The sequence below is a fragment of the Syngnathus typhle genome, linkage group LG22, assembly GCF_033458585.1.
Source record: "Syngnathus typhle isolate RoL2023-S1 ecotype Sweden linkage group LG22, RoL_Styp_1.0, whole genome shotgun sequence".
Taxonomy (NCBI): Eukaryota; Metazoa; Chordata; class Actinopteri; order Syngnathiformes; family Syngnathidae; genus Syngnathus; species Syngnathus typhle.
Genome location: NC_083759.1, coordinates 204,574 through 226,841, shown reverse-complemented (window position 1 = coordinate 226,841; position 22,268 = coordinate 204,574). Strand labels below are relative to the sequence as shown.

The window sequence follows — 22,268 nt, the reverse complement described above, 5'->3', positions numbered from 1 at the left end:
TTGTTGGAAATATTTGTTGGCTGTAGTTCCAGGCAGATAATTTGACGCTGTCAGGAGACAAGAAAAAGCTGTCGACATGGTGCTGTGTGTTGTGTCAATTATAGTCGGCAATTTCATTGCCTTTTCTTCTCTTCTCTTCCTCCGGGTCCTTCGAAAAGGACAAACACGCACCTACCTACCTTTGTTTGAGCGATTGCACTCCCTCCTATGGCTTGCGATCGTCCGAGAATGGGGCCGTGGCCGAGCGCAGGAATCCCATCAATGATGCACTGAGCTGCCGCTCCTCTCCGCTGTCCGGCCGTCGACCGCCGCTCTCCTTCCTTCCTTCCTTCCTTCCTTCCTTCCTTTCTTGCTTGCTGCCCTCCGCCCTTCTTTCCTTGCTCCCTTCCTTTAGCGCGCTCGAGAAATCGATTTGCGTCCTTTCAAATTCAAGTCCACGAACGCTAGCGAGGTGAGCCAAGTGAGTGTTTGGAAGCAAGCGCTACGGTGCGGCAGCCGACCGGTTTGTCTCCCTCGATCGAGCTCGCTCTCTCTCTCTCTCTCTCTCTCTCTCTCTCTCGCTCGCTCTTTAAATGCCGGCTCGCTGGAAAATCCGAGCCCACCGGAAGTGGACGCAGGCGCTCCTGTGACCCACCCGCCCAGTGATGTGCTGTCTGTCTGTCTGTCGCCAAATTCATATATGTGCGAAAAACTCATGCACGTCGTAAATGTCAAACATTCATCCGTTATCCAAACTGCTTTTATTCTTAGAAATAAGACAAATAAGGCAGAAAAAATAAAGTAAGGCTTCTGTTACAAGTGCAGTGCTCCAGTTGCGTGAAAAGATCTTGGCGGAACATCCACTTCCGAAGAACAGGCAGTAGCTCGGGCAGGACTACTTGTCGGAGATGACCAGGTCCCAGTTTCTCACCATGTCCTCTACTTCCCAGCACAGCGGCTCCGCCTCCTCCCACCACGGATACCTGACAAACGGCTTCTCTGACCTCAGATCGGCCTCGGCGACCTCCCCTCGACCCGACGTCATCTCCAGCCGCAGCACCGGCTCCCTCTTTTCAGGGTCCCGTTGGACGCAAAGCGGTCCCCCTTCCTCGTCTCGCTCCGCCCAGTTGGCGTTGTCCGCGAGTAGGTTCCAGGGGTCACCGCGGGAGGTGAAGGCGGGCGACGGCCTCTCCCTATCTTCTTTGGGCCTCCGGTAAGAGTCCCCGGTGACCTCCGTCGGGGCCATTTTCAGGCCGTCGGGAAGTGTATTTGACAAATACTTGGTTGCAAAGTCCGCCTGAGTTTGGGTGGCATTATCCAGAGCAAGTCTGCTTTGCACTTGCGGCACATAGCACTGAGAAGGGGCATTTTTAAGGCCCAACTCTTCAGGGCGGGCGCCGCTCGATTTGCCGCCATCCATCGCAGCCGGCCCGACCACACCGTAGCTCGAAGAGTCACCGCAACGCTCTTCGGGCGGGGGCGGCAGCGGACGCTGGCCGCCACGTACATAGTCGGGCGCCTTGTTGCTCTCTGCGTCATCCTCGGAGCTACGCTGGCTCGTCAAGGCGCCCACGGGGTCCGGCAGCAAGGTCGCAAGGTTGGGTTGAAGGTGCAAAGAAGCCACGCCCTGAAAAGCAAAGGGACGGACGGATGGGAGCGTGAGAAGCTAGATAGGCAGCGCGTCGCCCACGACACGTAGCCCAGCCTGGTTATTACCATTAGCAGGCTACGGGGCAGTTTGTGTCCGTCGCCCGTCAGGTAGTGATAGAGAAGGTAGCCCAGCACCAGAGAGGCGCAGATGCACAGCGATGGGACCACGATGGCCACAGCCGCCAGCCCCGCCTGCCCACTGACCGGATCTGGGCAAAGAAGAGTCGGGTCGGGTCGCGTTGCGTCACGTCACATCACCGTGGTGGGATTTGGGCGACAGCAAAAGAAGCTAACCTTCACCCGTGGTGATGCAGCGCCTCTCGGACCACTGGCAGTGGAAAGGCCACGCGAGGAATCGGGCCTTGGCCGAGAAGCAGTATTCCGTCTCAAAATCCATCAGTCTGTATTTGTACGGGCTGGATGGGACTGCAAAATGGCTCTGTCGAGTAGCAACGGGAGGCGCTGGTGTTTGTCGCTGGCTGGCCTTTACATAGGCCGCATGCGGGCTGGGCCGCAAAACCAACCTGAAACTGCGACGGGCCGTTTTGGACAGCGCCGCTCGCTCACTCACCCAACCCACTCACCCACTCACCCACTCACTCACTCACTCACTCACTCACTCACTCACTCACTCACTCACTCACTCACCACTCGCTCTCGACGGCGATCGTGAACCGACAGGTTGTAAGTCATCTGCGGATAAAGTTGCGCCATGGAAATGGGCGGCCCGCGCTCATCCGGCTGATACCTCATTGGACCCGACAGGTACACGATGGCCACGTCCTCCTTCACTTCCACCGAGATCTGAGGTGGCCCAAAGCATGCTATTGGGGGAAAGACACCCGTGTATTAGGATTAGGCAATTTGAGTTTGGGGAAAAAAAACAAAATCCAATTCCTTTCTTCTTAATCCCTCCCCTGTGGCGGCGGGGAGCGTTTGCATCTCAACTCGCAGCGTGTGTCGCTGGACTCACTGTCAGCCTTGGGCTTGAAGCGCTTGGGTGTCACGACCCACTCAGAAAAGGCGGTGCCGCCGGCGGCGCGCACCCGCCCGTAGTACAACTGCTCGAGGTCCCACGTCTGGTTACTCAGATCGCACCGGGTCCTCTCCGTTTCCTTGCACCGTGGCACGGGCCTCCAGTTCAGCGGCTGGCTCGCTCCCACGCTGTCACCGTAGCTGAGGGAGGAGGAGAGCTCACGCTGACGGCAAAATACAAATGTAGAGTATAGAGAAAGGCCGCTTACAAGGCCAACTGCGCGGTGTAGCGGGTGCCCTCCGGAGTTTGCTTTCCGGGGAGCCATTCAAGCACGTTCTTCAGGTTCAGCGAGGAGAAGGTGACGTTGACGGGGCTCGGCGGACAGGATGAGCCTGCGGTGGTTACGGGGGAACACCATTCCACTGAGCGCTCGCACACTCCTAGTTTTCTACTTATTCCCCAAAGGACTCATTGTAAAATGCTCCGTTATGTTTTGGAAGAAAAAAATAAATAGACATTTTTTAGCCCCACACACTGATTGATTCCCTTCGGCCCCCCCATCGTCCCCGGCCCAGCCCTGCTTCAAAAGAGCCACAAAGCAGACGGGACGGATACACGAAGCCAGCCAGCCAGCCAGCCGCACACCTACCTACCTACCTACCTACCTGTCGAGGAGTCCAGAGCCCCGAAAATCACAAGGAATAAAACAGCTCTCATGGGCGAAATGGGCCCTCCAGGTAGACGCTGATCCCGCCGCCAAATTCCGACACATTGGGAAACATGTAGTCACGTCACGACGACAGCCAAAAGGCAAATGACAAGCGAGGACTATGATGTCTTCAAAAAGGGAGAGAGAGAGCGAGCGAGAGAGAGAGAGATACAGAAGCATGGAACCTGAGGAATGTGATCTCACCTGTTGAGCTCACCTGTGTGTGGATATGCAAGTGGAAATGATTCCAATTACGGAAAGAAAAACACCCTTAATACACCCTTAAAGCCTATTTAATACGACTGTGTATTGATTTAGATCGAATTGTGAGTGGGTCTTGATGACATTGGGCAATGCGGTTAAAATAGTCAATACAAAGCAAAAGTAATCAAACGCAACGCATTTGCAATTAGACACACAGACTGTCGCCAAATGGAAACAAGCACTCCTCTCAAACGCAAGTATGTATACAAGTATCGATTTCAACCCTTTACTTAGTAAAGTTTACTATATTGGAAACAATTGGCCCACAGAGGCCGGAACTCTATACGTCCAGTACGTAGTGTGACTCCGGAGCATTTTGACTGTTGCACTCGGTCCTCGCTCGCTCGCTCGCATCCAGCCAGCCAGCCAGCCAGGCAGCCGGGCGTTTTTGTTAGCGATTGAGCGGGCGGATTAATGTGAGCGTTCGCAAGAAAAAGAGGCGCTTTCTGCGGAAAACATGGCGCTAACGATGGAGACGCAGCTCCAGAGCATCTTTGAGGACGTTGTGGTAATATTGCTCATGGAGCATCCTTCCGTGTGTTTGCTCGGCACCGGTGGGTGACGAGACGGCTCGCAGCCGCAGCCGCAGCCGCAGCAGCTTCTCGCTTAACCATGCTAAACAACACCACTTTTCTTTCAACACAATATGACACAAAGTAACCTTTGTGGGTGTTTTTGCACTCTACTCAATATAATCTCATTTAAAGTGATTTAGTTGTACCTTACTATTGTTGTGTGTGTCCAATCATTTCCATGGTGTTTTAGCTCAAAACCATGAGTACATTCGTTACATTAGTAAATGATGAGCATGATCACGTTTTGTGTAAGACTTGTCTGATTTTTGGGGTCTTTTTTCTTTTCTGCAGAAAACGGAGATGGTGGAGGAGGCCTTTGCTGGGTAATGTTGGGCTTGTCGTGGGTTCGGGTAATGGAGGTGGTTGGGCCGCCATGTTTCATCAGTGCTGGGGGGATTGGCACTCCCCAACCAGATGTAGAAGAAGAATGCCATTTTAAATATGGCTGTTAATATACAGAATTATTTTCCTCATGGACATACTACACTGTTGTTGCCCATCCCCAATGTACGCAGGCTCAAAACACTGTGACTGTGTTGTCAGGATGTGCATGGACAGTCCAGAGGACGAGAGGACAAAGTTGGACAGCTGTCTCGGGGCCTTTCGCCAATATTGGGGAACGCTGCCTCAGGTTTGCACAGCCACGCCAACGTGACCTCGGACCGGTCGGAATCACTCGGCTTCCGGTCTTCCCGCAGGAGTCTCACGAGCAGTGCGTGCAGTGGATCGTGCGATTCACGCACGGCCAGCACAGTCCCAAAAGAATCTCCTTCCTCTATGACTGTCTGGCCATGGCCGTCGAGACGAACCTCTTGCCGCCCAGGTAGTACGAGCGAAGCGACCATTTGGATGGCCCGCCCCCTTTTTTTTTTTTTTTTTTTAAACACTCTGCGTTTTGTGCGTCAGGATGGTGTGCACTGCTCTGATCAGCTCCGACAACTTGGAGTGGGAAAGGACTCAACTGTGGGCGCTGACCTTCGGACTCGTCCGAAAAATCATCGGCGGGGTAGACTACAAGGTTCTCGTTGTTCTTTCTTCATTGGGTCTTTTGGTTTGCTTTTCAAGCTGCCTTTGAAAACCCGCCGGAACGTTCCAGGGCGTTCGAGACCTGCTGAAAGCCGTGCTGGATAAAATCCAGACCGTTCCCATCACCGTCAGCTCGGCCATCGTGCGCCAGTTGCTGACGGCCAGGGAGGTAGGTGCGTGCGTGCGTGCGTGCGTGCGTGCCTGCCTTTGGGGCTTCAAGTAAGCGTGCGCTTTGTGGTGCCTTCCAGGTGGTGGAGTACATCTTGGACAGGAACGCCTGCCTCCTGCCCGCCTACTTTGCCATCACGGAGATCCGCAAACTGTATCCGGAGGGACAGCTGTCGCACTGGGTGAGGACGGCCGTAGCTTTTTCCGCCTTTTCCCTTTCTGTTCCTCTGAACGCACGCCTGCGCCCGCAGCTTCTCGGCAGCTGCGTATCCGATTTTGTGGACAGTTTCCGGCCCACCGCCAGAATCAACTCCATCTGCGGTAAGGAAAGGAAGGCCAGCTTGAACCGCAGCTCGCTCAGCCTGGCTAATGTCGCCGCCCGCCCGCTCGCCCGCCAGGTCGTTGTAGCCTGTTGCCGGTGGTGAACAACAGTGGCGCCATCTGCAATTCCTGGAAGCTGGACCCCAGCACGCTGCGCTTCCCGCTCAAAGGCATGCTGCCCTTCGATAAGGTAGGAGCGCGAGCGCGCCCGCCCGCCCGATGGCAAGGCGGCCGGCGCTCACTTTTGCGTGTGCGCAGGACCTGTTTGAGCCGCAGACGGGCCTGCTGCGCTACGTGCTGGAGCAGCCCTATTCTAGAGAAATGGTGTGCAACATGTTGGGACTCAGCAAACAGGTAGCCCACCCGCACCCGCTGGGATTTCCTGGCAGCGCAACCGAGGCCTGGTGTGTCTTGCTTTCCTGGCTTTTTCTTTCCCGCAAATGAAAAACGGTACTAAAAATGTCGGAATAGTCATTTTGTTTGGGAAACGCTGCTGTGCCAACAAAGGTTCCACCCGCATTGCACCGCTGCTACGTTTCCCCCACCCGCATGCTTTTTTTGGGGGGGGGCAGGGCACCAAGCAATCTCTTTGCTCGTGAGTCACCACTCTTCTCTTTCTCTTGTCTCCCTCTTTTCTTTGATTTCCTCCCTCTTTCTGTTTCTCTCCTGCGCTCGTCTCGCTAAGACTCTGAACATTGCCCAGGTATGTCCTCCTTGCTCCTCCTCCTTCTAATTGTTGGTGAACGCGGCCCGTCCGGATTAGTTTTTTTTCTTGGGCTATGGGGCAGATCAAACGGGCTCACTACGCCACGCCGTGGTCTCGGTCCGTCCTTCCTGTCGATGACTTGTCTGTCTGTCTGTCTGTTCCGCTGGGAAGCAAAAGCAGCGCTGTCCCGTGCTGGAGGAGCAGCTGGTGGACCTGGTGGTGTACGCCATGGAGCGCTCGGAGACAGAGGAGCACTTTGACGCCGACGCGGGCGGCACCAGCCAGCTGCTGTGGCAGCACCTGTCGTCGCAGCTCATCTTCTTCGTCCTCTTCCAGTTCGCCAGCTTCCCGCACATGGTGCTCTCGCTGCACCAGAAGGTCAGGGCTTGTTCTTTATGTTTCTCTCCTGCAAAGTTCACGCTTGCTGTACTTGCTGTCTCCTGCAGCTTGCAGGAAGGGGTCTTATCAAAGGGAGGGACCACCTGATGTGGGTCCTGCTGCAGTTCATATCGGGAAGCATCCAGAAGAACGCCTTGGGCGACTTCCTTCCCGTCATGAAGCTCTTTGACCTGCTGTATCCCGAAAAGGAGGTGCGACAGACGGGGAAGCGCTGGATCCCTCCGGCCGGTGGCTTATTTCCCTTCCGCCTCTGTTTCCCCAGTGCATTCCCGTTCCGGACATTAACAAGCCCCAGTGCACCCACGCCTTTGCCATGACCTGCATCTGGATCCACCTCAACCGCAAGGCGCAAGGCGACTCCAACCTGCAGATTCCCATCCCGCACTCGCTCAAACTGCACCACGAGTAAGCAAAATGAAAGGCGGCGCAGGGCGGCGCGGCGCGACTTTGAGTAAGCCGACCGGCCGGCGTCTTCTTCCGGCAGGTTCCTGCAGCAGTCCTTGCGCAACAAGTCTCTGGGCATGTCCGACTACAAGATCGCCCTGCTGTGCAACGCCTACAGCACCAACTCGGATTGCTTCAGCGTGCCCATGGGCGCCCTGGTGGAGACCATCTACGGCACTCAGTCCATGAGAATCAACCTGCCGGGCACCAACTGCATGGCGCTGGGCTCCTTCACGCCGCTGCCCATGAACCTGCTGGACTCGGTCACCGTGCACGCCAAGATGAGGTGAGTGGGGGGGGGGGGGGGGGGGGTAGTCAAAAGCCAAAAAATGGGGCCTGCCTTTTCACTCTGCCGCCATTTGCAGTCTGATCCACAGCATCGCCACGCGGGTCATCAAGCTGGCACACGCTAAGTCCAGCCTCGCCCTGGCGCCCGCCTTGGTGGAGACGTACAGCCGACTGCTGGTCTACATGGAGATCGAGTCGTTGGGCATCAAAGGCTTCATCAGTGAGTGGCGGCGCCGGCGGCCTGCCCCGCCCCGCCCCGCCGCCCGACGCAAAGCGGCAGCTGCGCCAACATGTTCAAATGTCCAACTTGTGTGCGTGTGTTCAGGCCAGCTGCTGCCCAACGTCTTCAAGTCTCACGCGTGGGGAATCCTTCACACTCTGCTGGAGATGTTCAGCTACCGCATGCACCACATCCAGCCGCACTACCGCGTCCAGTTGCTCAGTCACCTGCACAGTCTGGCCGCCGTGCCGCAGACCAACCAGAACCAGCTGCATCTCTGGTAACCACTTTGGCGTCACGAGGCCGAGCCAGGGCGGGCCGGCCGGCCGCTGGCTGGCTGGCTCGCTCGCTGCAGACCACCGCCGTTACCACCGTTGTCTCTGGCAGCGTGGAGAGCACGGCCTTGCGCTTGATCACGGCGCTGGGCAGCTCGGAGGTGCAGCCGCAGTTCACCCGCTTCCTCAGCGACCCCAAGACGGTTCTGTCGGTGGAATCGGAGGAGCTGAATCGAGCCCTCATCCTCACCCTGGCCAGAGCCACGCACGTCACCGGTATGGCTCCACACATCCCGGCGCGCCGTCCCTCCGTCCGTCCGTCCCCGCCTGTCGTTTGACGCCGGCGGCCGCTGCACGCGGGCGGGCGGGCTGCCGCAGATTTCTTCACAGGCTCCGACTCCATCCACGGCACGTGGTGTAAGGACATCCTCCAGACCATCATGAACTTCACCCCTCATAACTGGGCCGCGCACACCCTGTCCTGCTTCCCGGCGCCGCTGCAGGTTGGGGCTGGGATCCCAGCGGTGCTTCTTCTCGTGCTGCTTCTTCCCCGCCCGCTTTGACCGTGGCTTGTTTGCCGCCAGGCCTTCTTCAAGCAGAACAACGTTCCTCAGGAGCCGCGCTTCAACCTGAAGAAGAACGTGGAGGAGGAGTACCGCAAGTGGAAGTCCATGACCAACGAGGAGGACATCATCACGCACTTCTCCATGCAGGGCTCGCCGCCTTTCTTCCTCTGCCTGCTGTGGAAAATGCTGCTGGAGACTGACCACATCAACCAGATTGGCTACAAGTCAGTACTGTGAAGAGAAAAGAGAAAAGAGAAAAGAGAAAAGAGAAAAGAGAAAAGAGAAAAGAGAAAAGAGAAAAGAGAAAAGAGAAAAGAGAAAAGAGAAAAGAATCCAGTCAGCCAAAGCATGAACATTTCTTTTTTCCCTTTGCTCAGCGTCCTGGAGCGAATCGGGGCCCGCGCTCTGGTGGCCCACATGCGCACTTTTGCCGACTTCCTCGTGTACGAGTTCTCCACGTCGCCCGGCGGCCCGCAGCTCAACAAGTGCATCGAGATCCTCAACGACATGGTGTGGAAGTACAACATTGTCACGCTGGACAGAGTCATCCTGTGTCTGGTGAGCGGCCGCCGGCGTGCATGCCGCCCCGTTGTCGTGGCGCCCGCCCCGTTGCCGTGGCGCCCGCCCACCGCTCACGCCCGCCCCTGTCGGCCCGCCAGGCGATGCGCAGCCACGAGCGCAACGAGGCCCAGGTGTGCTACTTCATCATCCAGCTGCTGCTGCTCAAGTCGGACGACTTCCGCAATCGGGTCAACGACTTTGTCAAGGAGAACGCGCCCGAGCACTGGCTGCAGAGCGACTGGCACAACAAGCACATGAGCTACCACAAGGTAATGGAGCACGCGCGCTAGCTGAGTGAAGGAGCCGAGCGAGGCTCTGATGCTTTTGTCGTGCCCCCAGAAATACCCAGAGAAGCTGTACTTTGAGGGCGTGGCGGAGCAGCTCAACCCACCCATGCCGGTGCAGCACCAGTACATGCCCATCTACTTTGGCAACGTGTGCCTGCGCTTCCTGCCCGTCTTTGACATTGTCATCCACCGCTTCCTGGAGCTCATTCCCGTCTCCAAGTCGCTGGAGACCCTACTGGACCACCTGGGCGGCCTCTACAAGTTCCACGGTCCCTTTCTCTACATCCTAGCGCCTTTCTTTTTTTTTCTTTTTCTCCTCAAGCCGGTCGCTCTCCTGACCTCGTCTGTTGTTTGTTGCCGTGCGCAGACCGGCCGGTGACTTACCTGTACAACACCTTGCACTACTACGAGCGCCACCTGAGGGACAGAACCAGCCTCAAGCGGAAGCTGGTGCACGCCATCATGTTGTCGCTCAAGGTGGGTCATTTTCAAATGGTTTGTTATTTGGCGCCCCCTTGTGGCCGCTTTGAGTGGGGGGGACAGCATAAGCAAGCTGCCGTTTGTCAATGGCCCAGGACAACCGCACTCCCGGTTGGTGCCTGAGCGAGACCTACCTGAAGTTCGGCATGAACCAAAGAGACGACAACGTTTGGACGCCCGACGACACCTACTACTGCAAGCTGATTGGACGCCTGGTGGACAATATCCTTGGCCTCTTGTTTTGAAAAGTCCAGACGGGCCGCCGTTGCGCTTCCTTAGCCGTAGCCCACCCATGGCGGGCAAGTCGCCCGGCCCCTTCCCCAACTGCGACTGGCGCTTCAACGAGTTCCCCAATCCGGCGGCTCACGCCCTGCACGTCACTTGCGTGGAGCTGATGGCGCTGGCCGTGCCCGGCAAGGACGTGGGCAACGCGCTCCTCAACGTCGTCCTCAAGAGGTGAGAAAAGGATCCTCCTCGCTACCCTGAACTCCTCCTATGGGATACAACGTTGTTGTTGTTGTTGTTGTTGTTGTTGTTGTTGTTGTTGTGGTCGTCGGAAACCCGCATGCTTGTGTTTCAGTCAACCTCTGGTGCCCCGCGAGAACATCACAGCCTGGATGAACGCCATCGGCCTGGTCATCACCGCCTTGCCCGTAAGTTGTTCGGGGCCTTGGCGCGTTCTGCCCGGCCGGTTCCAGCGTAGCTCTCCCCCGCCAGGAACCCTACTGGATCGTGCTGCACGACCGCATCGTGACGGTGATGAGCTCGCCGGCGCTGGCGTCGGAGACGGCCTGGTCGCGGGACCCTTTCGCCCTGCTGGACTTCACCGCCTGCCACCAGAGCTACAGTGAGATCGGCTGCAGCTACGTGCTGGCGCTGGCGCACGCCGTCTGGCACCACTCGTCCATCGGACAGCTCTCGCTCATTCCCAAGTGAGCCGGCCGACCGGAAACCGCCTGGCCCGCCAGGATCTCATCGCCGCCTGCGTGCGTGCGTGCAGGTTCCTCTCGGAGACACTGAAGCCGGTGCTCCAGACAGAGTTCCAGCTGCTGTATGTGTATCACTTGGTGGGACCTTTCCTGCAGCGCTTCCAGCAGGAGAGGACGCGATGCATGCTGGAGGTTTGTTTGCCTTTGACACTTTTGGCATTTGCGCTTTCATTGGCGAAGCACAAACACAACGGCGGCGAGTGTGTTTTCCAGATCGGCGTGGCCTTCTACGAGATGCTGCAGGTGGTGGACCAACACTGCCAGCATCTCAACTACATGGACCCCATCTGCGACTTCCTCTACCACATCAAGTACATGTACACGGGCGACAGCGTCAAGGAGCAGGTCTCTCTCTCAAAACCATCTGTCCGTCCGTCCAAAGCCTGTGGTCAAACACGGCAAGCGAGCCTCGCTGATGGTTCCGTGTCAATGCGCAGGTGGAGAAAATCATCGTCACCCTCAGGCCGGCCATGAAGCTACGTCTTCGCTTCGTCACGCACAGCAGCAAGACGGACCCGTCGTCTTTGGCGCCCGCCTCGTCGGCGCCGGCCGCCGTCAACTCGGCGCCCCAGCCTTTGTCCTCCTCGATGGGGTCCGTGGCCGTTGCCGGCAGCACCGCTTCGCCGTCTTCGCAACACGCGCACCCCTCCATGTAGCCCCTCCGACCATGGCCGGCCGGAGCGGTCACAGAAAGCAAAGTCGACAAGCAACAATCAATGAAAGACCGATTTGGAGTAGGCCAATTCTGCAAAGCCTGAGAAGAAGCGCTCTTTATTTTTATAGTATCATGATCTGGTGCTTTTGTAGTGTTTGACAATAAAGTTGAAGGATGTGAGGCTTCTTTTCTTGCCACCTGCCTAACTAAACGAATTGTCATGAAATGATTGGTTGAGTGACTTGCCTGCAATCACCTGCGGGTGGGCGGGCCGGCGGACCTGACGTCACGCACGTCACGTCTACCTACCGTGCAACCCAGGCCACCCAGGTTTCTCCTGCTTGTTGAATGTCCCTTTGCACGCGAGAGAGCGAGCGAGCGCCACGATGACTGCCTACCTGCTTCTGTGCAAAAGTCCTTGTTGCTTCATTTTCACGCTGCATGCCATTAATTGCACATGACGACTTCGGCTTTTGGCGGTCAGGAAGTGAAATACTGTCGGCGGCGACAACTTCCGTGAATCCCTAACAAATGGAGCCCTTTACGGCCGCCGCCCATCCAGCCGGCCTAGGAGATGCAGTGGGGGCAGCGAGGCAGCCCCGCCCGGCCGGGAGGTCGCCTCGCGTGTGGAAATGTCAAAGTGCATGGCACTTGGAAGCATTCGGAGCACCGGCCGGCCGGACTTCGGGGAAAGCTAAGTCAAATGGATTGTTTTCTTTGCATTTTTCTTTAGTATACATACAATTCTGAGATGGATAGTCGAATGTGTGCTTTTATTTTTGACACAAACGTCACGCCAGATACACACGCTTCTCTGATATTCACGCGCTGACAGCCAAGCGATACTTCTTCCATACGCGGGGGGGCGGTGTTGCTATTCAATTTAACCAGAGCGAGCCATTTCGGCAGCTATGGGGGAAAAAAAAGAATCTCCATTGGTTGGGCCCAAATGTAAACATTAAAACCAAACCGTTGTTACTTCTAGAAGTCAGCTAGCTTAAGGCTAACGTTTAAGGAGAAAGGTATGGCCTTTCTCATGTCTCATGGAAATGAGCATGAGTGACTTTGACTTTGATGATGACACGGTTGACTGAATGCAGAGAAGAGAAGAGCTGTTTAGGGTCTGTTCCTTGCTGGGCTGAAGTCTGGCACAAAGGTGGCAACCACATTGGTGGGCGTGGAGTAGCACAAAGCCAAATTGTACAGGCCCAGCATGAGGCACTTCCAGGTGGAGCGCAGTGCTTTGCCCACATTCTGCAAGACAAACGTTTGCAAAGACTGTTTGCAATACTAATATTGCTTGTGTACAACCACAATGGCCCAGCGGGGCTTGTTTCCTCAGCTTCCACTCAGAATGGAAACGCCATTGTCTGCTGACCTCCTTCGTACAGGAAATACAGAGATGGATTGCAAAGTGGACGTCAAATGAAATGCAATTTTCTACCATGCAGTAGGTGCTTGCGAAGTTGTCCAATTTCAACATTTGATGTGACGGTTCACTCCGAGAGGCCGAAAAAGCAGCCAATAATGGCCCGTGTACGTCAGAAAAGGATGACCAAATAAAACGAGCGCTCGTTCATTGGATCATGAAATAAGCAGAATGGCTAAGCGCTTTGGTTGACCAACCTTTCTCAAATGTTTGTACTGTTCCTTCTTGTTCTTCCCCTCCACTTCTTCCTCCTCCTCCACTTGTTGCTCGTCCAGCGGCCGGTAGCGCTGGGCCCAGAAAGCCGAGCGGACCTCCCGGCGCCGCCGCTCGGCCTCTTCGCAGTCCACGTGTTGCTGGTACGAGGCCCGGTGCCACCGCGCTATTCGTGGCGCTGCTTTGGGCTTCATGGTGGTTGTGAAGGCTGGCGGGCTGGCTGGCTGGCTGGCTGGCTGGCTGGCTGGCTGGCTGGCCGGCTGGCTGGCTGCTGGCTGGCTGGCTGGCTGGCTGGCTGGCTGGCTGGCTGGCCGGCCGGCTGGCCGGCCGGCCGGCCGTCTGGCTGTGGAGGATGTGGTGACGTGGGGCCTCAGCTTCCTGGACAGAGAGCCACGTCCAGCGTGCTGTCTGTCCACAGCTGTCGTGTGCTCGAGTGCATTCCAGTCAAGCTGGCGCCAAGCCCTTCAAGGTGCTCCACCTCTTGTTTGCACTTTGCTTCCAATAGTGTTTTGGGTGCTTCAATGAAATGCAACCTTTTCTGCTATGTTTGGAAGCCAAAAAGAGATGTGACTACTATACGTGTCAATTTCCTTTATTCTTGTGTTCATAAGCACATTGATCAATCACAAGGCTGGATTTGTAGACGGCGCTTGGCTCTGGGCCACCAGTCTCAAGGCCAGAAACTTTTTCAGCTTCAAGTCAAAGTCCACGGGCCGTTTGCTGTGGAACTTGTAGTTGGCTCTCATCACCGAGCTCAGGTAGGGAATGAGGTCGCAGTTCTCCTCAAAGCAGGCCAACTTCTTCTTGTACATCTGCCGAATGTGTTCCGTGCTTCTGTGGTTGAATGCTGCAGGGGCGGGGGCAAAAGCTTGGCTAGCCGTTAGCAGGCGCGAGCTGGCGTGAGGGAGGCAGGCCCTACCTTTCATGTAGAAGGCCAGGTAGTGGAGAGCCGAGCGTTCCATACTGAAGAAGGGAAACTTGGGCTTCAGGCACCCCACCGCCGTCATGGCCTTGATGACCCCCACCGCCACACCCTTGGGAGCACAACAAATGGCCGTTTGGCCCTCCTTCTCCAGGGAAGTGTGAGAGCTTGACATTTGGGCTGATTTCTAACCTGCTCCAGGTAGCCCAGCGTGGGCAGGGAGGTGAGTGGGATGGGCTGGCAAAGAGGGGGAACCTTACTGGGCAGCTTGAGGTCCCAGTAGAGTTCCGGAGCGCTTGAGGAAGGAAGCATCGCAGCCGGCCGGCTCGTCAGCCGGCCAGTCAGCCGGCCGGCCAGCCAACCGGCCAGCCGGCCAGCCACTCAGTGACCCAAACAGACTTTGGCTTACCTCAAAAACCTGTACTGCTTCTCCTTGGTCTCACAAGTGTAGAGCCGCTCTCTGTATTCCAGCGCAAATTCCAAGCTGCCGTGCACCAGGGCTTCGTACCTTGTGAGATAGATAGGCAGGGAGCCAGGGGTCGTCTACGCCATTGTTGTTGTTTTACTTCTCATCGGGTGTACCTCAGTTTGCCGTCCAGATAGGTGACGGGGCAGAAGCCTTTCATCTCAATTTGCTGAGGGAATGTGTTCTTCACCTCCGCCTCCGTTAGCTTCCTCGGAAGCCGGTCTGCTTGCGGAAGGGGGCGCGGGCAGCGGGGGCTGACAAATTCATCCGGACTGGCCAGGAAGATCTGGGGGTAAAATCCATCGCGCTTCAGAGCGCCGGCGGGTGTCGGGATGGAAAATGCTTTTCGGCGGCTTGACCGACCTCCAAATGCTCGGCGTCGCACATCTTGAAATATCGCCTGTTGTATTCGGCGGCGTACGTGAGCGATGGAGTTTCTGAGCAGTCCACCAGGTGGTCCCGCAGAGCCAGGCACACCGGGCAGTAGTGGGCAAACTCTCCGATTCGACGCTGAAACTCTTGCGGCGTGACGCATTGCCTGTTGATCCAGCCCGCTTGACCTGCATCACCGATGGTTGGAGCACGCCCGAGGCCAGCTTCCTTCCTTTTGCTCTCCGAAAACTTACCGCTTCTGGTTCTCCTCAGGTAGGTGTGGACGTGCTCCATGCTGACGCTAATCTCCTTGATCAGGCGCTCCCAGATGTACCACTTGCTCTTGAGGCCGTCCGTCGGGATCCAGTTGTCGTACTGCCGGCGGAAGTGGCGGCTCATCAGCTCGGCTTCCCGCCGGTAGCACGTGTTGCGAATGTGGAGGATCTCGGCGCTGTCGTGCATCAGGTGAGGCCTGTCGCCAGGGGGAAAGCAAACGGGTCGGTGCCGTCGGTTCATCGTCCGAGGGCGACGTCGAGGCTTTCGGACTTGTTCTCCTCCATCTTGCTGGCCAGGCCTCGCTTGAGCACCTCCACCGTATCCAGCTCCATCTCCACCACCATCATGGGGATGATGCTGTTGGCCTGCATCAGTTCCGCTTGCTTCATGGTCATGGGAAAGCCGTCCAGTACGTACCTGGAATACCACAAAAAAAAAGAAAGAAAATATCCTCTTTATCCTCAGCAAAGAGTGAGCATCTGACTCTTATACTGCCCCCGGGTGGCCAAAGCCGGCACGGCAAGGGTGCGTGCATATGAAGTGCAGTGATTATAGAGTCAAGAATGGAGTGACGACGCACCCTTGCGTACTGCAGACCAAGCTCATGAGCACCTTCTTCAGGCACCGGATGGCCAGTTCATCAGGCACCACCAGGCCCCGGTTGAGATGCAGCTTCATCTGCACCGCCAGGTCGCTGTGCTCCTGCTCCTCAAGAATGCGGCGCATGACGCCACCGATGGACAACAGGTCCAGACCGTATCTCTGCGCAAACATGGTGGCCACTGCGTAGACAAATGTGCAAATACAATGAAAAGATGAAGGACCGCTGTGGAACGCCAGATGAAAACCAGAAGGAATTGTGCCAAAGTTTAGACCAAAAAAAGGAAGCAAGGAGCAATTTAGGCACTCGCCACTGGTTTTGCCCGATTTAGGAGGTCCGACCACGGCCATTTTGACAGAGAGCATGGGGTAGGGCTTTGACTGCCTGAGGTACTTCAAGGGGTTGAGCATGAACGTTTGCTGGTTCTTCTTGGAGCCGAAGAAGTAGATGTATTGGTTGAAGAGCACGGGAAAGGCCGTTTCCAGAGGCCACAGCACGGGCTGGATCAGCTCCCTTTCGCCGTACCGCTGCGGGGATGACGAGGCTGGTCGTGCGTGGTCGAACGCACGGACGGCGGCCGCTCCGGGAAGGCGGCGTTTGCAACTTTACCTTGACGGGGTCCGTGCAGCCAAAGGCGCTGTGGAACTTGTACGAGTAAAGCAGGAGCCGCTGTGCCAGACGGTACGAGATGGCCTGGCATTTTTGGAAGAGCGACTCGCGGTTGAGCTGCAGCGGCTCCACTTTCAGGAGCAGCTGGCGCCGGACGACGGGCGTCTTGCGGGAGGCGTTGATGGATATCCGGGGAATTTTCAGTTCGCTCAGAACCTCCTGTGTGGGAAGAGGTTAGGGGAAGAGAAAAAAAACCTTGCAGATGTACGGACGAGGGCTCCAAAAAAGTGCCTTTGAAATGTGCTGGCTAGGCTAGGCTAGGCTAGGCGAGGCGCTCCCGCCACCCGAATGCGCGGCGGCGTATCCCGTTTACCAGCACGATAGCCATGTTGTTTGAGTCGGCCACGTAACGCTCTTCAATTTCCGTCTTGAGCCTCTCGGTGGTGGCCTCCTCGGCTTCGTCGTCGTCCTTGAACTCGTCGTACCTTTCCACCGGGTACTCCTCCTCCAAAATGGCCTCGATCTCGTCCTCGATGTTGGCAGAGTCTTCGTCGTCCTCGTCTTCCGCCCGGCAACTAAACTGGTTTGGTGACGAGAAATGTCCGTCAAAGGGTGGCCACGGTTGACGCCGCTCAGGTGTGGCTTACTTTGGCCGTGGAAGAGGCGGCTTTCTCCTCCATGAGCTCGGCCCTCCTCTTGGTCATGTTCTCCTCCTGCGTGGTGAAAGGCAAACAGCGCTCAGCGGCGCAAGTGTGCAGCGAGCGGCAGCCCGCCCGGCTGAGGAGGACCTACCCGGGCCTTGGTGTGTATTTGGCGGAGGTCGTCGAGCATAGCTTCGCGCCGCTGGCAGTGAGCTCGCCGCCTGCTCCAGAATTTGGGCAAGAGGCGCGCCTGGATGTCCTCCACGCCTGCCATCAAGGTGACCACGGCGTCGGGATAAAGATGATGCTGGATCATGTGCTGCACCTCCTCGGTGTTGTGTGGGAAATCCTCCAGGATGAAACCCGTGGACCTGAAAGGGCGTTCAACACGTTGGACGCTGTCGTGGACACTGTCGGAGGGAAGGCCGACCGACCGACCGGCCGGCATTACAAGTAAGGCTCCTTTTTCCAGTAGGGGTTGACAATCTTCTCCAGGACCTGCGAACTCAACGGAACGTCATCGGCCAAGTAGGCTTTGATGCCGATTTCCTCATCGGTCAGCCCCGCGTCCTCCTAAAGGGCAAAGGAAGAAGAGGAAGTTCCAAGCGCACCTCCGTTTGTCACCATGGGCCGGGCCGGGTCACCTCGGGGGGCTCCTCGCCTCGAGCGTCCTCGATGGCCGTCTTCAAGGCCTTGAGATGCTCCTCGGTAGACTCGTCGGCGGGGTTGACCCGCTGCTTGATCTTTGGCGCCAGAAGCCTTTGCAGATGTTCCCTGAACTGAATGTGGAAGAGGCCCAGCTGCTCGGCCAGCCACTCACCTTGCGTGGTCTTGCCCGAGCCGCGGCATCCCAGCACAAAGATGCGCAGGGCGGGAGGCTGAAAGAGGCGGGCAGCTTGCAATGGGTCCGGCTCATAGCCCCCCCGCCGCGGCCGCTACCTTGAGAAGCTGGCTTCGGCCTACAAACTGCTCGGGAGAGCGCATGAAGACCTCCCTGGCATCCACGTTGGAGAAGTAGTAGACCTTTTCACGATACTTGGCCGATACCTCGTCGGTGCCGGGCACCAGCGCGTTGTGCTTTTTCAGCACCACCGGGCAGAAGATGAAGGTGTCGCCGAAAGCCCTCTTGGAAGTGGCGTCGGACAGCGATTCTGACTTTGAGAGCGAGAGAAGCATTTTCAAACTATCGTTTGGAAAGATGAAGACAAAGCTGAAGACATTTGTATCCATCTGTCTAGAAGCGGCTTTCGGGCCGGGGGCCTCCACTGACGTCGCCCCCCTCCTCCTCCTCCTCCTCCTCCTTTTCCTCCTCTTCCTCGGCCGTGTCCTTGGCGGAGTCGTCGCCGTCGTCGTCCACTTCCAGATTTGCGATGGCTTCGATATCTTCCGCTTCCTCGTCCAAGTCGACGGCGGAGAACTCTCTGGGCAAATACTTGAAGGGCTCTGTGAAAGGGCCGCACGTGGTTTTTGCCATCTGGCCCGCCACGGACTCGCGAGGACCGTGGATTCCAAACTCACTCTCCATCAGCTGGACAATCTCATGCAGAAGTTCCTCGGGGTGCCTGCCGCCCGTCTGCAGCACCGAGTGGCTGATGCTGAGCGAGAGCTGCAGGGCTTCCCATTGTCTGGTGAACTGATCCTTCTCCGCTTTGGGCTCGGCCTTATCTGACACATGCGGTCGGTCGGTCGGTCGGTCGGTCGGTGAGAGAGCCGCCGGCTTGACGTTTTGGGGGGGAAGAAAAGCGACTCTTACCTTCGCCGCTCTCTGTCTGCGGAGCGCCGCCCTGATCTGCGGTGGGAACGCAACGGAGCAATGAAAAGGTCAGGCCAGGTGCGGTCAGGCCCGGCTAGGCCAGGCGGCACCGCCGGCGCCGCCGCTTACCTGGCAAAGTGCCCTCGGTGTGCATGAGGCAGAAGAGGAAATTGGGATGGATCCCAGCGCGCTGTAAAGCCTCCAACTGCGAGGCATTCCTGGGAAAGTTGTCCAGCACCCAGCCTTGGTGGCAAGCCTCGTTCTGGGAAGAAGAAATGCTTTTTGATGGCTGGCGCGGCGCAGGCAGGTGTTGGAATGGAAAAAGTGCCTACTTCCTTGACGACCTTCATCAGAGCTTGAGCGTAGATTTCCTTGGCGGCGTCCTGTTTTTTGGCCTCTTCCAGAGCCGTTTGCACCAGGGCCACCACTTCGGGATGCCTCTCGGTCACTGAGGAGAGCGCAAGAGTGTTTCCGCCTGCCGCTGGCTCCTTTTTATCTCGCAAGCGGCACGGCACGCTCACCTTCCACGGCCGGGGTTCCATCTGAGGAGGCAAAGGATCAAAGGTGAGGTCGCCACGACAAACGCCGGCCGGCCTGCCGGCCATGACGGCAACTTGCCGGAGCTCTGCTCGTTCTGCTGCTTGGTCCTGATTTTCTCCATGGCGGCCTGCACGCTGTCCTCTTTGACTTTAGCCAGCCACTCCGTCTCCAGTTCGGCCAGCAGGGGCTCGGCCAGTTTCTCCAGCTCCAGCACGGACACGTTGTGCCTGGCGCCCATCAGGACGGAGAGCTCGGGCCTCCCCGCCGCCGCCGTTCCGATGATGCACACCCTGCAGGGCGGGCTGGGCATGGGCGGGAGGAGGTAGCGGCTGGGGTTGCCGACAAACTTGTCGTAGGCTTCTTGCGATGAAAGGATGTACATTTTGTCCCGGAAGCTGCGGGAGGAGAAAGTCGCTCGAGACCGCGGCGCCTTCAAAGCGCCGCCCCCAACCAATCCCCACCCCCCCTCACCCACCCAACGGAGAATTTGGGTTTTCCGGGGACGAGCCGTCCTTCCTTCAGGGCCACCGGACAACTTCGCCCCCAGCGGCTCCTCCTCCAGCGGAAGCCCGGCACCAGCATCCTGGAGGAGGACATGAACCTCAGGAGGTCCTCCTACGAAGCAGAAGGGAGCCGGCTGTGGCACACACCGGACGGATCGGGCGCGCTCGGAACAAAATGGCCACTGACCGTTTCGATGTCTTCGGGCAGCTCTTCGTCCTGATGGAGGACCACCGGAATGGACACGCGCTGGATGGCCATGGATCCCAGACGGGACAGGACAAACTAGAAGGCCACGGGGGACACGCGTCCGTGGGGTTGGTTGGTTGGTTGGTTGGGTGGCTGGAGCCACGGGCCGTACTGTTTGGGCCGAGCCGCTTACCAAGAGCAACTCGTCCGGGGTCTCGCTTCCGTCCACTTCCAACAGGTAAATGGGGTTGTGGTCCATCATGTAGTCCTGAACGACCACGATGTAAAGCCGCGTCAAGCAAAGCCAGTTTGCGCCGACGATTGGTGCCGTGCCGTGCCGTACCTCCAGCGGCCTGAGGATCTTCTCCTTGTACGTGTTGATTCGAAAAGAAGTGTTTCTGGCCTGGCGTTCGGGGATCCACACCAGCTGGTCGATGGTGCACCTGGGGGCGCTTTGCTCTTCTTCCTCTTCGTCCTCATCCTGCAAGACAACAAATGGCGGGTGGGCAAGGGTCTGTTTTTCTGCCTGTCAGCTTCAGTAGCTACCTGCGAGTCTTCCTTATCCTCCTCCTCCGCCCCTTCCTCTCCTATGAATCCCGTGACGTGGAACTCATTGTCCACTTTCCATTGATCTTGATTGTAGAGAAGGCCTGTCATGGGGTGCTGCTTCTGACTGGCCAGCCTCTGGACCAGGTCCTCGTCAGCACACTGAAAGCGGGAGCGCACCTTGGCGTGCTTTGTTTGCGCTGCTCGAGGAGCGGCGGCGGCGGCGGCGGCAGCGACATCACCTTGATGTTGACGATGAAGTCCGGCTTGAGCTTGAGCTTCCTGATGGTTTCCATCTGCTCGTCCACGCCGACGCCCTCCTCCGACATGAACGGCAGGCAGCTCAACACGTAGCCTGCCGCGTGTGACCCGTTTCAGCCTCGGAGCATGAAGACGTGGCGCCGGCAGCTAAGCGAGCCTCACCGTAATGCTCCACTTTGGTGGAGCTCAACATGTCCAGTATGAGGCCAAGAACCACGTCTTCCGGGACGCTTTTGCCCGCATTTAAGATATGCAGGAGCTGTGAAAAGATTGGCTTTAGTGCGGGGGCGGGAGGAGCTTTGCTCTGCTCTGCTCTGCTCTGCGCAGAAGGTGTTACCTTAACACCATCCTCTGTTTGACTTGTGATGTGGGAGTCCAGGACCTCGGTGTCTGCCGTCGGACGGAATGAGCAAAGGGAAAAGGCCGAGCGAATGAGAGAAATGAGACGCTTACCGTCGATTAAAACGCAGCCCCAGGTGTCTGCGATGTTTTTGGCCAGGGTGGATTTTCCGACGCCCTGCAACGGCAGAGGTCCCAAATATGTGTTGTTCGGTCGGGCTGACTGACTGAGCCAGTGAAGGAAGCATTGACGCTTGTTCTTGATTTACAATTGATTCCAAACAAACAAAGCAGAAGCTTTCGGGAAAACAAAGCCACATGAGCGACAACATTTCTCCAGTTTGCATTTCTTCAGGTTGACTGTGAAACTTGTTTTAATTTCACGAGCATTTATTGAACTGAACCACGGAGCATACATAGCACCACAAGGTGGCAGTGTTTCACATCTTGACCGGCATTGTAAAATAACTGTATTCCAACAAACGTGACCGACCATTTCATTTACCTACCGGCCTTCCAACCACAAGGAAGCAAGTCGGTTTGGAAAGCAGACGCGCTCTCTCGGCGTCGTCTTCGATGAGATTGTCCACCAGATCCATAGCTCCTTCAATGACTGTAAGAAAGCAAAAGATCAACGCTCAATGAATGAATAAAGGCAAAATCAATTTGTCAAAGTAATCATCGCATCTCTTGACTGACATATTTGAACAGCCAGGACGTAAATGTGCAGTTCTTACCAGGTTTGGTGTTGCAAAGTGTTACACACTCCGTAGTGAGGAGCTAACCTGTTAGGAACGGTCGATTAGAAAACACTTTGTCACGCGATTAAAATGGAAAAAGAAAATATTGACAATAACAGCTTCCTCCATGTCATGACACGACGGTGGCGTCTGTTACCATAGCAACTGTCAACAAGCATTTCCTTCGCCCGTTTTTCGGCGACGGTGGCGTCTGTTACCATAGCAACTGTCAACAAGCATTTCCTTCGCCTGTTTTTCGGCGATTCGGTCGATATAGATATTCGACTTCAGCGCCTATGGTTCAAGGGACTATTTGAAATGCATACAACGGG

The 22,268-nt window shown here is 56.8% G+C and overlaps 3 protein-coding genes across 6 annotated transcripts; 1 reads left to right on the top strand and 2 right to left on the bottom strand.

Moving 5' to 3' along the window:
- Positions 1 to 721: 721 nt before the first annotated feature.
- On the bottom strand, positions 722 to 3,520 carry il20ra (interleukin 20 receptor, alpha). Of its 3 annotated transcripts, none has more exons than XM_061269745.1 (7): positions 3,271 to 3,520; positions 2,874 to 2,997; positions 2,603 to 2,828; positions 2,278 to 2,453; positions 1,924 to 2,068; positions 1,696 to 1,838; positions 722 to 1,606 (listed from the first exon to the last, which is right to left on the bottom strand). In XM_061269745.1, the coding sequence occupies exons 2-7, from the start codon at positions 2,928 to 2,930 to the stop codon at positions 875 to 877; spliced, it is 1,479 nt and encodes a 492-aa protein (XP_061125729.1). In that variant the 5' UTR covers positions 2,931 to 2,997; positions 3,271 to 3,520; the 3' UTR covers positions 722 to 874. The 3 variants fall into 3 exon arrangements, with proteins under 3 accessions (XP_061125729.1, XP_061125727.1, XP_061125728.1); XM_061269743.1 differs by having other exon boundaries at positions 2,603 to 2,805; positions 3,271 to 3,516; XM_061269744.1 differs by having other exon boundaries at positions 2,874 to 3,519.
- Positions 3,521 to 3,885: 365 nt separating this feature from the next.
- Positions 3,886 to 11,749, top strand: med23 (mediator complex subunit 23). Of its 2 annotated transcripts, XM_061269731.1 has the most exons (31): positions 3,886 to 4,086; positions 4,445 to 4,476; positions 4,697 to 4,784; positions 4,852 to 4,976; positions 5,060 to 5,171; positions 5,250 to 5,348; positions 5,428 to 5,529; positions 5,599 to 5,668; positions 5,746 to 5,858; positions 5,927 to 6,022; positions 6,354 to 6,371; positions 6,546 to 6,752; positions 6,821 to 6,964; positions 7,036 to 7,178; positions 7,258 to 7,503; positions 7,583 to 7,725; positions 7,831 to 8,005; positions 8,113 to 8,276; positions 8,379 to 8,503; positions 8,585 to 8,790; positions 8,944 to 9,124; positions 9,226 to 9,396; positions 9,467 to 9,683; positions 9,782 to 9,891; positions 9,990 to 10,116; positions 10,185 to 10,350; positions 10,475 to 10,547; positions 10,612 to 10,826; positions 10,895 to 11,015; positions 11,097 to 11,228; positions 11,321 to 11,749. In XM_061269731.1, exons 1-31 carry the CDS (start codon positions 4,036 to 4,038, stop codon positions 11,537 to 11,539), a joined length of 4,191 nt encoding a protein of 1,396 aa, XP_061125715.1. In that variant the 5' UTR covers positions 3,886 to 4,035; the 3' UTR covers positions 11,540 to 11,749. The 2 variants fall into 2 exon arrangements, with proteins under 2 accessions (XP_061125715.1, XP_061125716.1); XM_061269732.1 differs by lacking the exon at positions 6,354 to 6,371 and having other exon boundaries at positions 3,887 to 4,086.
- A 2,007-nt stretch (positions 11,750 to 13,756) lies between these two features.
- ak9 (adenylate kinase 9) lies at positions 13,757 to 22,233 on the bottom strand. Its single transcript, XM_061270082.1, has 36 exons — positions 22,094 to 22,233; positions 21,934 to 21,981; positions 21,706 to 21,809; positions 21,311 to 21,374; positions 21,195 to 21,247; positions 21,020 to 21,116; positions 20,839 to 20,951; positions 20,597 to 20,758; positions 20,394 to 20,531; positions 20,244 to 20,318; positions 20,051 to 20,146; positions 19,836 to 19,975; positions 19,439 to 19,755; positions 19,342 to 19,362; positions 19,153 to 19,268; positions 18,950 to 19,082; positions 18,821 to 18,856; positions 18,586 to 18,732; positions 18,338 to 18,510; positions 18,007 to 18,222; positions 17,712 to 17,945; positions 17,519 to 17,640; positions 17,219 to 17,438; positions 17,074 to 17,139; positions 16,800 to 17,006; positions 16,427 to 16,645; positions 16,128 to 16,344; positions 15,797 to 15,998; positions 15,487 to 15,633; positions 15,195 to 15,412; positions 14,932 to 15,128; positions 14,685 to 14,854; positions 14,512 to 14,610; positions 14,295 to 14,397; positions 14,100 to 14,214; positions 13,757 to 14,027 (listed from the first exon to the last, which is right to left on the bottom strand). The coding sequence occupies exons 3-36, from the start codon at positions 21,793 to 21,795 to the stop codon at positions 13,804 to 13,806; spliced, it is 4,947 nt and encodes a 1,648-aa protein (XP_061126066.1). The 5' UTR covers positions 21,796 to 21,809; positions 21,934 to 21,981; positions 22,094 to 22,233; the 3' UTR covers positions 13,757 to 13,803.
- Positions 22,234 to 22,268: the final 35 nt, after the last annotated feature.

Bases quoted from the DNA above. Each gene is read 5' to 3' on its own strand.
- med23 (XM_061269731.1), top strand. From the start codon at position 4,036: ATGGCGCTAACGATGGAGACGCAGCTCCAGAGCATCTTTGAGGACGTT. The intron at 4,785-4,851 runs GTTTGCACAGCC...GTCTTCCCGCAG, and splicing joins ATTGGGGAACGCTGCCTCAG to GAGTCTCACGAGCAGTGCGT. The intron at 11,229-11,320 runs GTCTCTCTCTCA...GTCAATGCGCAG, and splicing joins GCGACAGCGTCAAGGAGCAG to GTGGAGAAAATCATCGTCAC.
- il20ra (XM_061269743.1), bottom strand. From the start codon at position 3,322: ATGAGAGCTGTTTTATTCCTTGTGATTTTCGGGGCTCTGGACTCCTCG. The intron at 2,998-3,270 runs GTAGGTAGGTAG...TAACCACCGCAG, and splicing joins GGCTCTGGACTCCTCGACAG to GCTCATCCTGTCCGCCGAGC. The intron at 2,069-2,277 runs GTGAGTGAGTGA...GCTACTCGACAG, and splicing joins ATCGCCGTCGAGAGCGAGTG to AGCCATTTTGCAGTCCCATC.
- ak9 (XM_061270082.1), bottom strand. From the start codon at position 21,795: ATGGATCTGGTGGACAATCTCATCGAAGACGACGCCGAGAGAGCGCGT. The intron at 18,857-18,949 runs GTAAGCGGCGGC...TTCCCACCGCAG, and splicing joins CACCGAGGGCACTTTGCCAG to ATCAGGGCGGCGCTCCGCAG. The intron at 18,733-18,820 runs GTAAGAGTCGCT...CGCATGTGTCAG, and splicing joins GCAGACAGAGAGCGGCGAAG to ATAAGGCCGAGCCCAAAGCG.